This window comes from Schistocerca gregaria, chromosome 3 (assembly GCF_023897955.1).
Source record: "Schistocerca gregaria isolate iqSchGreg1 chromosome 3, iqSchGreg1.2, whole genome shotgun sequence".
In the NCBI taxonomy this organism is placed as follows: Eukaryota; Metazoa; Arthropoda; class Insecta; order Orthoptera; family Acrididae; genus Schistocerca; species Schistocerca gregaria.
In genome coordinates this window covers 713,874,001-713,887,815 of record NC_064922.1, presented here as the reverse complement: position 1 = coordinate 713,887,815, position 13,815 = coordinate 713,874,001, and the positions used below count along the sequence as shown (strand labels likewise).

Genomic DNA, 13,815 nt, shown 5'->3' with positions numbered 1-13,815 from the left:
AATGGCAGTTATAAGGGAAGCAGTGGTTGGGAAGGGAGTGAGACAGGGTTGTAGCCTCTCACCGATGTTATTCAATCTGTATATTGAGCAAGCAGTGAAGGAAACAAAGGAAAAGTTCGGAGTAGGTATTAAAATCCATGGAGAAGAAATGAAAACATTGAGGTTCGCCGATGACATTGTAATTCTGTCAGAGACAGCAAAGGACTTGGAAGAGCAGTTGAACGGAATGGACAGTGTCTTGAAAGGAGGATATAAGATGAACATCAACAAAAGCAAAACGAGGATAATGGAATGTAGTCGAATTAAGTCGGCTGATGCTGGGGGTATTAGATTAGGAAATGAGACACTTAAAGTAGTAAAGGAGTTTTGCTATTTAGGGAGCAACATAACTGATGATGGTCGAAGTAGAGAGGATATAAAATGTAGACTGGCAATGGCCAAGAAAGCGTTTCTGAAGAAGAGGATTTTGTTAATATCGAGTATAGATTTAAGTGTCAGGAAATCGTTTCTGAAAGTATTTGTACGGAGTGTAGCCATGTATGGAAGTGAAACATGGACGATAAATAGTTTGGACAAGAAGAGAATAGAAGCTTTCGAAATGTGGTGCTACAGAAGAGTGCTGAAGATTAGATGGGTAGATCACATAACTAATGAGGAAGTGTTGAATAGGATTGGGGAGAAGAGAAGTTTGTGGCACAACTTGACTAGAAGAAGGGATCGGTTGGTAGGACATGTTCTGAGGCATCAGGGATCACAAATTTAGCATTGGAGGGCAGCGTGGAGGGTAAAAATCGTAGAGGGAGACCAAGAGATGAATACAGTAAGCAGATTCAGAAGGATGTAAGTTGCACTAAGTACTGGGAGATGAAGAAGCTTGCACAGGATAGAGTGGCATGGAGAGCTGCATCAAACCAGTCTCTGGCCTGAAGACCACAACAACAACAATTCCCTATCTCTTCCATATAAGGTTCCAAATTCTTCTTCTATCACGTCATCAATTACCCTGCAATGGGCCTGCAATTTACTCTTTCCACCTATCCGCTTTATTTATTTATTTATTTATTTATTTATTTATTTATGCATTTATTTTACCTGGCAAGATTAGGGCCTTCAGGCCCTCTCTTACACCTAACCAGGCATACTCAGATTGAACGAGTTACAGTTACTAAATAACATTAAGAACATTTAACGTATTATGCAGTATTGATGTCAAACGAAAAAAATTTGAGATTATAACAGTAGTACAATGATAGTTATAACAATAAAAATAATTATAACAATCAACGATAATAATGATAATAATAATGATAATAATAATAATAATAATAATAATAGTGACTAAGTATATGAAAGTAAACATACATTTCTTTTGTGAATGTCAGTTAGTTGGGAATTTTCTCGTTATATTCTTGCAGCTTGTGAGTTATTCTCCTCTGGGTTTAGCAGTAAAATTCGCAAGGCACTCTTGACGTTGGTGCCCTTACTTTCCATTGCATCGAAAGTTGTTTTGACTTCTACATATGCCGATTCAGTTCTTCCGAAGATCGTTACGTTTTCGATATCTTTTGATTTTTGCTACAGCCATTCACTCGTAGTATCCCCGCACTTCCGATTTATTCCATTCCTTAGTGATTTGTACTCCTGCCTTTCGTCGATCAATTGAAGTATTTCCTCGGATACTCAAGGTGTCTTCAGTTACCTTCTTGTACTTATGTTTGTCTGTCCAGCGCCGGCCGTGGTGGCCGAGCGGTTCTAGGCGCTACAGTCTGTAACCGCGCGACCGCTACGGTCGCAGGTTCGAATCCTGCCTCAGACTTGGATGTGTGTGATGTGTTTAGGTTAGTTAGGTTTAAGTAGTTCTAAGTTCTAGGGGACTGTGACCTTAGAAGTTAAGTCCCGTAGTGCTCAGAGCCATTTTGTCTGTCCAGCATCTGTGATTCGTCTTCTTAGAGATGTTTACTCGCCATCAACTGAATTGCCTAATGTGTTGCTCCTTGTCGCAGTATCCACATCCTTAGCTAACTGTAACCTTTATTATTGAATACTTCAGTATCTCTCTTCTTTCCACATTGATGCATCCAGATGACTCTCTTATACTTCAGTCTTTCGCTCATCAATACTGAATTATGAGCTGAGTCTGTATCTGAACTTTGATACACATTGCAATCGAGTATCTGATTTCGGAATCTCAACCACACCATTATGTAATAAAGCTGGAAATTTTCCTCATGTCCAGGCCTTCTCCATTTATACCTCCCGCTCTTGAGATTCTTGAACATCACCAGCATAAGGTTTTCTGCTGGTACTAAAACGCTAGAAACGCTTTTCTTGGATTATTTGGAATATACATTTCATCTCATTCGAGAAAGAAAACAAAGCGCGTGTTAAGACGAATTACACCTGAAGATGGACCCACAGGGTACTAAATGCATCGTGTGCTGAATAAAACACGAAAATTTGTGACTGAAGGCGCTTTTTAATTCATACCTGGAGGGAAACCACATCGTCCAGTACAACCAAATTCACCAGCAAATTCACAGGCACTATCATAACAGATGTATAGCACAGGCATTCAGTGAATTTTTAGCAGGCGCTCCGCATCTCTAATTTATTTTCTGAATTGTACATAGAAACTGATGTGCACTTGCTAGAATTGTGTCTGGGCATATACATTGCTTATCTGGACATCATTTACACTGTGCCAGAGCTGACGTTGGATGTAACGTTAAAAATATACATTTCAACATCAAACTCTTGACCAGTGTTGAGATGTTGATTTTTCCAAATTCAAAATTTGAGGTATTTTTGCCAGTGTGTACATGGGTATCCCAAGGTGAATAGCCTGTGAATGAGTGAGGAGGAGTACAGACCATCTGACAATTTGAATTACATCTTTAACTTGGGTGTCAATAATCTCTAAAGTCACGGCATGCAACAAACTCTGCCATTTTTAGGGTTTTGATGGCTGTCCAAAGAGAAAATAGCGAGACTGGAAAAGAAAAATACCAACTGAGTGGCTGCAGATGCTGGTATCAGATATGCCCTGGAGGCAGACCTGGTATATCACAGCCATTTGTAAGATGCACACAGTGACCTACCCCTGGGACTGGAATGGCAGAGCCTTTGAAATGGTTCCATCCCCTAGTTGATGACAACACTCGAGATCAAGCAGAGATACAATCTACACTAAATAAACCTCCAGCAATGTCTCAAGTTGATGATGAGATACATTAGATGCACTTGTGGCATCTCCTTCAGTCAGCATCCTTAGCTGAACGAGTAGACTGATGTTAAAACTGAAAACAAAACATGTGATTTTGGAAAGAATTCTATACAGTAATGAATAATTTCTTTCTTCAGCAAAACCATGGAGAATGTTAAAAATTACTATGAAATTCATTTAGTTTACTGGTGGGATGGGCATTACAGTGCAAGATATCACATCACCAAGCGAAATTTCATATGGGTCATCGCCTGCAATGCTGTACTAGTCACTTTGGAGATGGCCAAGGTTTCAGTGCAGCCTATCTGATTTGGTATATGTATTCTGGAGCTCTCCAAACTCCTCATGTACCATTATCAGTTTGCAAAACAGTACTTTGTTGACATGAAGTTAATTTATATGGATGCAGAGTGCATTTAACTTTGCAGACCATATGAAGTTATTAGATAGTGTGCCGCGGGATTCAACACATCTATTTCTGCAACTGATAAACCCTATAGCATAGCACCTCAGAATAAGAATATTATTGGGATGATGACAGACTAGGTGAATAGCCCACAGATTGCGAAGTTTGTGTGCCTTGGTTTAATGCATACCGTATAGTTGCTGGTGTCACATGAAGGTGGGCGGCAATGATGATGAATCTCAACATATCGTGCCAAGTAGTCTTTCGACCATGACGCCATGAGATAAGTATTGCGCTGCAGCTGAAAGTCGGCCTGTTGTGCCATGATGCTTCATCCGTACAGATGAGTTCAGAACCATCCCATTCTAACACTATTCACGTGAGAGTGGTTGAGGTGACACACTATGTGTGTGTGTGTGTGTGTGTGGGTGTGTGTGTGTTCATGTTTGTCTGCTTCTTTATTTTTCAGCTGTGGCTGCTAGTCCTCATACAGAGTGAATACTGTATATAAAAAAAATCGATGGGTGTATTACTAGCATGATGTACCTCTGCATAAAAGTTATCTTGTTTTTGCAAACTTTTTTATTATAAATAGAACAAGTGTGAAAAAATATCTTTTCAATGCTAATAAACTATAAGTTAATTTGTTATATCAGTGTTATTACTTATAAATGACACTTATCCTGTCACTATGAAAATTATTGTTGCTAGGAGCGGGTGGAAACATGTAACTACAGTTTTATTCTCGTGTAACATCTTTTATTTACACACACACACACACACACACACACACACACACACACACACACACATATATATATATATATATATATATATATATATATATATATATTGTAGTTACATGTTTCCACCCGCTCCTAGCAACAATTATATATATATATATATATATATATATATATATATATGTGTGTGTGTGTGTGTGTGTGTGTGGTTCATGGTGTGGGTTCCTGTAGTCATGTCCTTGTTCATGAACCATGGGCAACATATGAGTGGCCAAGTATGTGGTCCCGACAGTCGGGATACCAGCTACTTTGGAATAAGGCTGGGCATCTCGGACATATTCTGAGTCTTGGTCACCTTTGTGCTCATGCGGCAAAGACTACCAAATCCACCGGTTAGTCCCTCAGCCGTTAGGGGTAAAACCCAATGGGACTCGGGGTAAGTAACGTTAGCAACCTGCTTTCCTGGTACTTTAAATATGATGCTGGCAACAATCAGAGCAAAATGCCTCAGACCTTTGGAGGTGACAGAGACCCACCTCTAACTGACAAACCAGGGGCTCCTAAGATACGACTTGGCAAACAAATGGTAATGAGATGGGGAGCTATAAATATGAATGGGGGCTACTCTGGGAAGAAGGTAGAGCGGGCAGAGGCTGCAAGTAAGATGGGGCTGGATGTTTTAGCTGTTAGTGACATTCGGGTAAGGGGTGAGAAAGAAGAGGAAGTGGGAGAATACAAGATCTACGTGTCAGGAGTCAAAGCAGGAATAGTACAATGGGGTGTAGGGCTTTACCCCAGTAAAGAAATGGAACCCATCTTAGTTGAAATAAGGTATGTAAACGAACGACTGTTGTGGATAGATTTGACAGTGTCTAGCAAGAAAATTAGGATTGTGTCAGTATATTCGCATTGTGAAGGGACAGATCCAGATAAGATTGATAGTTTTTATGAGGAACTCAGTGACATAGTTGTTAGAGTAAAGGACAAGGACAGCGTTCTGCTCATGGGTGATTTTAACGCCAGGATTGGAAATCGAACAGAAGGGTATGAAAAGGTTATGGGTAAATTTGGAGAGGACATGGAGGCCAACAGGAACGGGAAATAACTCTTGGATATCTGTGCCAGTATGGGCTTAGTAATCACAAACTCCTTTTTTAAACATAAGAACATTCACCGGTATACTTGGGAAATCAGGGGAACCAGATCTGTCATTGACTATTTAATAACAAATGAGGAATTCAGGAAGGCTGTGAGGGACACACGTGTGTTCAGAGGATTCTTTGATGACACTGATCATTATTTAATCTGCAGTGAAATTGGGATTGTGAGGCCTAAAGTGCAGGAGGTCAGCTCCATATGTAGGAGGATAAGAGTGGAGAAACTTCAGGATAAGGAAATCACTCACAAGTACATAACAGCGATCTCAGAAAGCCACCAGTTAGTTGAATGTAGTCAATTACAGTCATTGGAAAAGGAATGGACAAGGTACAGGGACACAGTACTAGAAGTGGCTAAAGAATGTCTTGGAACAGTAGTGTGTAAAAGTAGGATGAAGCAAACAGCTTGGTTGAATGACACAGTCAAGGCAGCCTGTAAAAGGAAAAAGAAGGCGTATCAAAAATGGCTACATACTAGAACTCAGGTAGATAGAGAAAGTTATGTTGGAGAAAGAAACAAAGCCGAACAGATAATTGCAGCATCCAGGAAGAATTCTTGGGAAGACTTTGGAAACAGGTTGGCGATATTGGGTCAAGCTGCTGGAAAACCATTCTGGAGCGTAATTAGCAGTCTTCGAAAGGGAGGCAAGAAGGAAATGACAAGTATTTTGGACAGGTCAGGAAAACAGCTGGTGAATCCTGTGGATGCCTTTAGCAGATGGAGGGAATATTTTGAAGAGTTGCTCAATATAGGTGAAAATACGATCAGTAATGTTTCAGATTTCGAGGTAGAATGGGATAGGAATGATGATGGAAATAGGATCACATTTGACGAAGTGGAGAAAATGGTCAGTAGATTGCAGTGCAATAAAGCAGCTGGAATGGATGGAATTAAGTCGGAACTCATCAAATACAGTGGAATGCCAGGTTTTAAATGGCTACATAGGATAATTGAAATGGCCTGGGAGTCGGGACAGGTTCCATCAGACTGGACAAAAGCAGTAATCACACCAATCTTTAAACATGGAAACAGAAAAGATTGTAATAACTATAGAGGTATCTCTTTAATCAGCGTTGTGGGTAAAATCTTCTCAGGTATTGTTGAAAGGAAAGTGGGAGTATTAGTTGAGGACTAATTGGATGAAAATCAGTGTGGGTTTAGGCCTCTTAGAGGTTGTCAGGATCAGATCTTTAGCTTACGGCAAATAATGGAGAAGTGTTATGAATGGAACAGGGAATTGTATCTATGCTTTATAGATCTAGAAAAGGCATATGACCGGGTTCCTAGGAGGAAGTTATTGTCTGTTCTACGAGATTATGGAATAGGAGGCAGACTTTTGCAAGCAATTAAAGGTCTTTACATGGATAGTCAGTCAGCAGTTAGAGTTGACGGCAAATTGAGTTCATGGTTCAGGGTAGTTTCAGGGGTAAGACAAGGCTGCAGCCTGTCTCCACTGTTGTTCATATTATTTATGGATCATATGTTGAAAACAATAGACTGGCTGGGTGAGATTAAGATATGTGAACACAAAGTAAGCAGTCTTGCATATGCGGATGACTTAGTTGTGATGGCAGATTCGATTGAAGGTTGCAGAGTAATATTTCAGACCTAGATCAGAAATGTAAGGACTATGGTATGAAGATTAGCATCTCCAAAACGAAAGTAATGTCAGTGGGAAAGAAATATAAACGGATTAAGTGCCAAATAGGAGGGACAAAGTTAGAACAGGTGGACGGTTTCAAGTACTTAGGATGTATATTCTCACAGGATGGCAATATAGTGAAAGAACTGGAAGCGAGGTGTAGCAAAGCTAATGCAGTGAGCGCTCAGCTACGATCTACTCTCTTCCGCAAGAAGGAAGTCAGTACCAAGACTATGTTATCTGTACACCGTTCAATCTTTCGACCAACTTTGTTGTATGGGAGCGAAAGCTGGGTGGATTCAGGTTACCTTATCAACAAGGTTGAGGTCACGGATATGAAAGTAGCTAGGATGATTGCAGGTGCTAGTAGATGGGAACAACGGCAGGAGGGTGTCCACAATGAGGAAATCAAAGAAAAACTGGGAATGATCTCTATAGATGTAGCAGTCATGGCGAACAGGCTTAGATGGTGGGGTCATGTTACACGGATGGGACAAGCAAGGTTACCCAAGAGACTCATGGGTTCAGCAGTAGAGGGTAGGAGGAGTTGGAGCAGACAAAGGAGAAGGTACCTGGATTCGGTTAAGAATGATTTTGAAGTAATAGGTTTAACATCAGAAGAGGCACCAATGTTAGCACTGAATGGCGATCATGGAGGAATTTTATAAGGGGGGCTATGCTCCAGACTGAACGCTGAAAGGCATAATCAGTCTTAAATTATGTTATGTAGTATTGTCCGAATAATTGTTTTCTATATGCTCTGAATTTGGCCTGAATTGCATTCAGATAGTTAAATGTAATCACATTCATAGACAGTCCTTCAGTAACTTCAGAATCAATTGGTTTTATGCTTAAAAGGCTTCTAGATGCATATTTCGGTGCTGAATAACTATAAATATTTATGCACCTGTTCTATTTGTTTTATATTAGCACTGTGCTCAGGAAAATAGTCAACAAAATCACATTATCCAGTTCTAATAAATAGACGCCAGAATTTCAGTCTGCCTGCCACAGTCAGTAATTCATTGTATAGGTCGTTTACACCAACTGGTGTGTCAGTCATTAAAACAAAGGCGTTCTTCGCTGCAGCAGGGTCTTCTCACGAAATTTCAATCATCATCAAAACAAAATGAGAGAAATCAGAGCACGCATGGAAGGATTTAAGTGTTATTTTCTTCCGATGCTGCTCAAGAGTGGACCAGTAAAGAAGTAGCTTAAATGTGGTTCGATCAACCCTCTGCCAGGCATTTAATTGCGAATTGTACAGTAATCATGTAGATAGAGGTGTTGATTTAGATGTTTAAATTCATCAAGCTTGACTGTTTAATGTACATTTCTGCCACCTCAGATTTTAACTCTAGCACTGGCTCTCAATGCTATCGACCACTTAGGGCTAGCTCTTTAATATAATGATGCTAGTATTATTTGATACTTGAGTTTCAGCTGTAGATGTGCTACAGAATAGTTGAATGACAGTCATTCTGATAGACATTATGTGGAGAAAAAAATGGTTCAAATGGTTCTGAGCACTATGGGACTTCTGACTTCTGAGGTCATCAGTCCCCTAGAACGTAGAACTACTTAAACCTAACTCACCTAAGGACATCACACACATCCATGCCCGTGGCAGGATTCTAACCTGCGACCGTAGTGCCCGCGAGGTTCCCGACTGAAGCGCCTAGAACCGCTCGGCTACTCCGGCCGGCTTACGTGGAGAGTCACTGCCGTTCCTGCTGCTGCTGTGGTGGTTCTGGCAGGAACACTTGCATGTCCTCATCTGTAACAGCAATAACAAAGCCCTAAGTGTAATGCAAAACACACAGACTAATAACAGTAATTAGAGATGGATGAAAAAAATACTTGCTAATAGTCTTCTTCCTCCCAGCTGATCGCTGCTACAGAAATGTTTCATACTGGTCATTTCACTACAAAGTGGAGGCTGGATGGAGCTGAAGCAATCGTATTACAAACACTAAAATTGCTTGAGGGATGAGGGCCTCAGTTTTCACACCATTGGCAAGAACGTCAGTGCTCCAGGGCTCAGCAGCGATCGACCGACTCGTAAATACATCATCAAACAAACATGATGCTGATACCCTGGGGTTGGTAGAGGGGTGAGGAGAGCGGTCGGAGGTGGAGGAATTTCTCGGAAATATAAAAGTAGAAGGGAATTCCGGGAATACTAATGCTGACCTCATCGTCATTGAAATAACCTCTTAGTCGCAGTTATCTAGGCACTGCAGTGATCCTCTGCTCTCATGAACCTTCGCCTAATGTTCATGTGACTGTTTTACATGCGTTGAACAAGCTGGTCGATTGCCAAATTGACTATTGCAGAAAGGAGTCTCTGTACTGTCCTGTCCTGTTATATACTAGGTATAGCATCTGTCTGTAGTTTTGTCCATAATTCACATGCTGCATCTCGTAACACAAGCATTAGACTTTATGTGTTAATATACTGTCGATAGCCTGAAACTCGCGTCATTTCTCCTGTAATCAGTACATTCGAACTACGTGTCATGAAGAAGCTTTTTTTATGGACATGTTCAAAGTCTGGTTGATTCGACGCAATTATATGCAAACAGATTTTATCGCAACCGCCAATGACTTTAGTGAATACATATTTAGATCAAACTGTTTATCATTTGGTTTACGCGAAACGTGTTATTACTGATGAAATCCTTAGTGTTGGTATTTCACTGAAGAATATTTCAGTTTAAAAGAAAAACGTATCTTTCGGATCATATTTGTCTAGAGTTCAGTGCAGACTTTCCTGTCTGTATGCTTTTTGCCTGATGCAAAAATGTTTGTTGTTTGTAGGGAGGATCAGTGGACCAGCGACTGCCATTCGCCATCATTGCGGGAGTCAATGTCCTGGCTGCATTCCTCATGTCTTTCTTACCGGAATCAGCGCTGCAGAAGTTACCTGAGACATTGCAGGAAGCTGCAGTTTTTGGGAAGGAGCAGCCCTACTGGAGCTGGAAGCCTAAGCCCGCGGCCTCTTTCCTTGCAGAAGAACAGAAATCCTTAAGGTCTACTGCAGGCAGACCTTTCAGGGGAGTTTTTTCTTCTCACAGTGATGCCTGCTTCGCTTGCCACTGGAAGTGGTACAAGAATAGTACTGCTACGGCAAGATAGTCGACAGATCTTAGCATCACCATTATACAAGCGTGTTTCTAGTTTAGTATTATTGAGAAAGATATTTTTGGAATATAAACCTTCCTTCCGGCGATTGCTCGGCTTATGCAACATTGGAGACGTTATAGAGGAAACTGCGAAGTGTTAATTCATTTGACTACTTTTTTAATAAAGTTATTTCTCATTTAACATCTTTGACATCGATATTATTACTGTCTTAGAAATGGTGCAAATTCTCCTAATTATTTCTTATCGTTAATTTCAGCTGCCAGAGATTAACTTGAGTATATAGGCTTCATTAACAGTTTTGCACCGCTGAGGTTACAGAATATTTGTGGAGATTCACGAAAAGCTGCATATTCCCATTCTTTCAGATTAGATTAAATCTCAGCAGTTCTCATCCTAAACATAAAGAACTACTGCTAGTTGAAATAATAAAAGCGGAAAGCTGTTAATGACTTTAATAGACAGGTATGTATGATATGTTACACTTGTATAAAGGAAATGCTGCTTTGGATTTCGAGCGACAGGTAACAAAAGGTAAGAGTAACTTGACAGAATACTTTGATATAATTTTTTCTGTGAAGGGCGAGGAAATTTAATACACCAAAACAAGTAGTGTCGTCAGCATATTTGAGGCAATAGGTGGACCATGGATGTTTGAGAATATATAAAGTAAAGAGGGTAGTTGAATAGTTGAAGCACGCCAGCAGCAGGGTAAAAGCCGCACGAGCTATTTCTCGTTGTGGCACGTGCAGGCCGGTTATCTGGCTCTGTGTTATTCGGCTACCACTTTGACTGCCCTCTGGGCACTCTGGTAGCAGTTGCCTGCATTGGCTCTAACACTGGATCTCTGCCGAGATCGGATAATACCAACACCATATCAAAACTTTTATTCATTAGTAAAGACAAACTGCAACACTTAACATAGAGCTGAATGCATGTAATTACTTGGAACCCTGTGGAAAAATATAAATTCTTGAGTCAGGCAGAGCTGTTGCTGACAGATTATCTGAAAATGAGAGAAGCTGGAGATTAAGCAAGAAACAGTCAACCTTTGCTGATCATCTTTCTATAGAAAACTACTCATATGGTACAGAGTGTGAAGATTCTCATTCTGTTGAGGAAAGTAGATAGATGATCTTACTTGACATATTGGAAATCAATAGACATGTGACACAAATGCCAAACTCAATATCCTTTTGCTCTCTGTTAAATTAAGTTCCAGTTACACAAATATTAGATAACAATTGTAAATTCATCTTAATATGTTATCTGTTGTTGAGAGTATCTGCACGCTTTTCTAATTATTTTTGGCACAGTCACTTTTTTATGATGCAATCATAGCCGGTTTCGGCCTTCAAAGAGCATCCTTAGATGCTATGGGTGGCATCTGATGAACAGTTGTCCATGTGAGTTGACAATACATGAACATTTGTTCTTCAAAAGCCGCCCAGTTATGATTTTTCCATAAACAAGGGACTGTGTCAAAAATAATTAAAAATAATAACTTACAATAAATCAGTCACCGTCTCTGTAAATGGAAAGTCGCGTTTTCCAAAAGTTGATGTTTCCTTTTTATGTAGATATTTCTGTAGAAGATGGAAAATTTAGATACTTCCCTATACAAACACTCTGCATGCCGTAATTTTTGTATTTTTTGTATCTTCTATGTAAATAATATCTGTATAAGACATAGTCATATTCTTCCGTGTTTGTGACACTCAGTTATCACCTGGCGATGGCCTAAGAAGGCGGCAGTCAGTTGGAGAGCAAATTAATATAATTTTACAGAACGTAAGGAAAAGAACAAAATTCCTCACTAAAATATTCTTGGCACAATTACAAGCCCAAGGAGAAATAGCTCTTGCTGCGGCTTCGTCGGTAACAGCAGCCACTTCATTACTCGGTGGTAAAACTGTTCATAAAATGTTTAAAATCCCGTTGTATTTTGATATTAGTGAACACACAGTGAGTGCCTTTTCCCCACTACGTGTTTGTTGCTTAACAATGTGGGACGCGTGCACCATGATTAGTCGTAAGGCGGTAGAGACGGCTGACAATTTCATAGAGATATTCGACAACACCATCAACGCATGTATGGCGCTACAATCCTTTTCTTGCGGCGATTTGTGGCAGACATTACCAGTAGTACCACAGGAAATGAAGGGGCGGCGAGAAAAGGGCATGCTTGAAGAGCTCAAGTCTGGGGCGACACATCACGAGGATGTACTTTACAGTGAACATGTGGCGCCGGAGGCAACAAGAATGTATAGGAGTTTCCTGATTTATTCTTTAAAATTAGTGAGGGCACATATAAGGAAGAAGATGGCCAAACTGTTATTATCTTGTTCTGTCAAGCACCGACGGGAAATTTATTTAGAATTAACTGAATGAGATTACTTATTGGTCCCACAGCATTCACGATCTCACATATTCTAGATCAAAAGTGCCTCACGATGCCATCACACACAATTAGTCCGGTTGCTACTGCCTTTCATGGCAACGTCCTCTTACATTCTCACTAAGGTTTCGTATTATGTTTTTGCAATGGAGCGCGTAAGCACACTTCAAACGTCGAGAAAATTATCGACTGCACTCCATATACACATCAGTAAATAACCGTGCACATGTCCTAGCTAGGCCTCGTATATTTTGTCTACGACATAAAGTCATACAATTAAATAAAAACGTATTACAACTTGCTGATTTGACCAAGGTTTTCGGGAGGTTGCTCATGGTCGAATCGCCAATATAGGAACCGGAATTGCCCTTCCAAATATTAAATATTAACAGTTACGACTCCATAAGCCCCACGATTCAGACCTCGCTGTCTAGGGGAGCCGACACGTTAGTTCAGCGTCTTCGGTCAGAGAGTTAGCTGCTCTCCTGTAATAAAAAATAAATAAAAAAATCTGAGTTAATGGATAAACGCTGAACTTGAACAAGTGTCATAGGACGTCTGCTCCGAACAAAAATGGAACGATCATTTACCAACAAAAATGAGATGAACATAAAATGGGGGCTGGCGTCTTTGATTAATAATCAAAGCGTGATCGGTCCCGGATTTGAAACCCGCCACCTCCTAAATTTTGATTAATAATTGGCATTGGTTGCCGAAGACTTCCAGTTTCACCCTCATATTGCCAACTTCCTTGTCAAACAGGACGGAGGAGCGAACGGAGGTTCAGGGCACTCTCTTGTCTTCGGATGGTGAACTGCTCCTAAAGCTGGAAGAATCAGCAAGGATCAACAGCATGAGGGTGCAAAAGACAATGGAAACCACTGCATTAAAGACACATTATGCGTATCCATAGGACATGTGGCCTGTAATTAAAAAACTGTCATGATAATCTCTCCATCAGTATAGGATTCCGGAATAGTCCCCCATTCGGATCTCCAGGAGGGAGGAGCCAGGAGGCAGATGACCATGAGAAAAAGACTGAATAGTAACGAAAGCCAGTTATGCGAGGGAGTCCTGAAAAGTAATGCCTCCGATTATTTT

At 40.4% G+C, this 13,815-nt stretch overlaps 1 protein-coding gene across 4 annotated transcripts in view; it reads left to right on the top strand.

The window, feature by feature from the left end:
• The window catches only part of LOC126354409 (solute carrier family 22 member 7-like), a 237,948-nt gene extending 227,449 nt beyond the window's left edge, over positions 1-10,499 (top strand). The window contains exon 9 of one of the 4 annotated variants that reach the window (XM_050004024.1): positions 9,993-10,499. In XM_050004024.1, coding sequence (XP_049859981.1) covers positions 9,993-10,310 — 318 coding nt within the window. In that variant the 3' untranslated portion in view covers positions 10,311-10,499. The remainder of the gene's footprint in view (positions 1-9,992) is intronic. The other 3 variants (XM_050004025.1, XM_050004027.1, XM_050004026.1) reach the window with 3 other exon arrangements.
• The last annotated feature ends 3,316 nt before the right edge of the window (positions 10,500-13,815 follow it).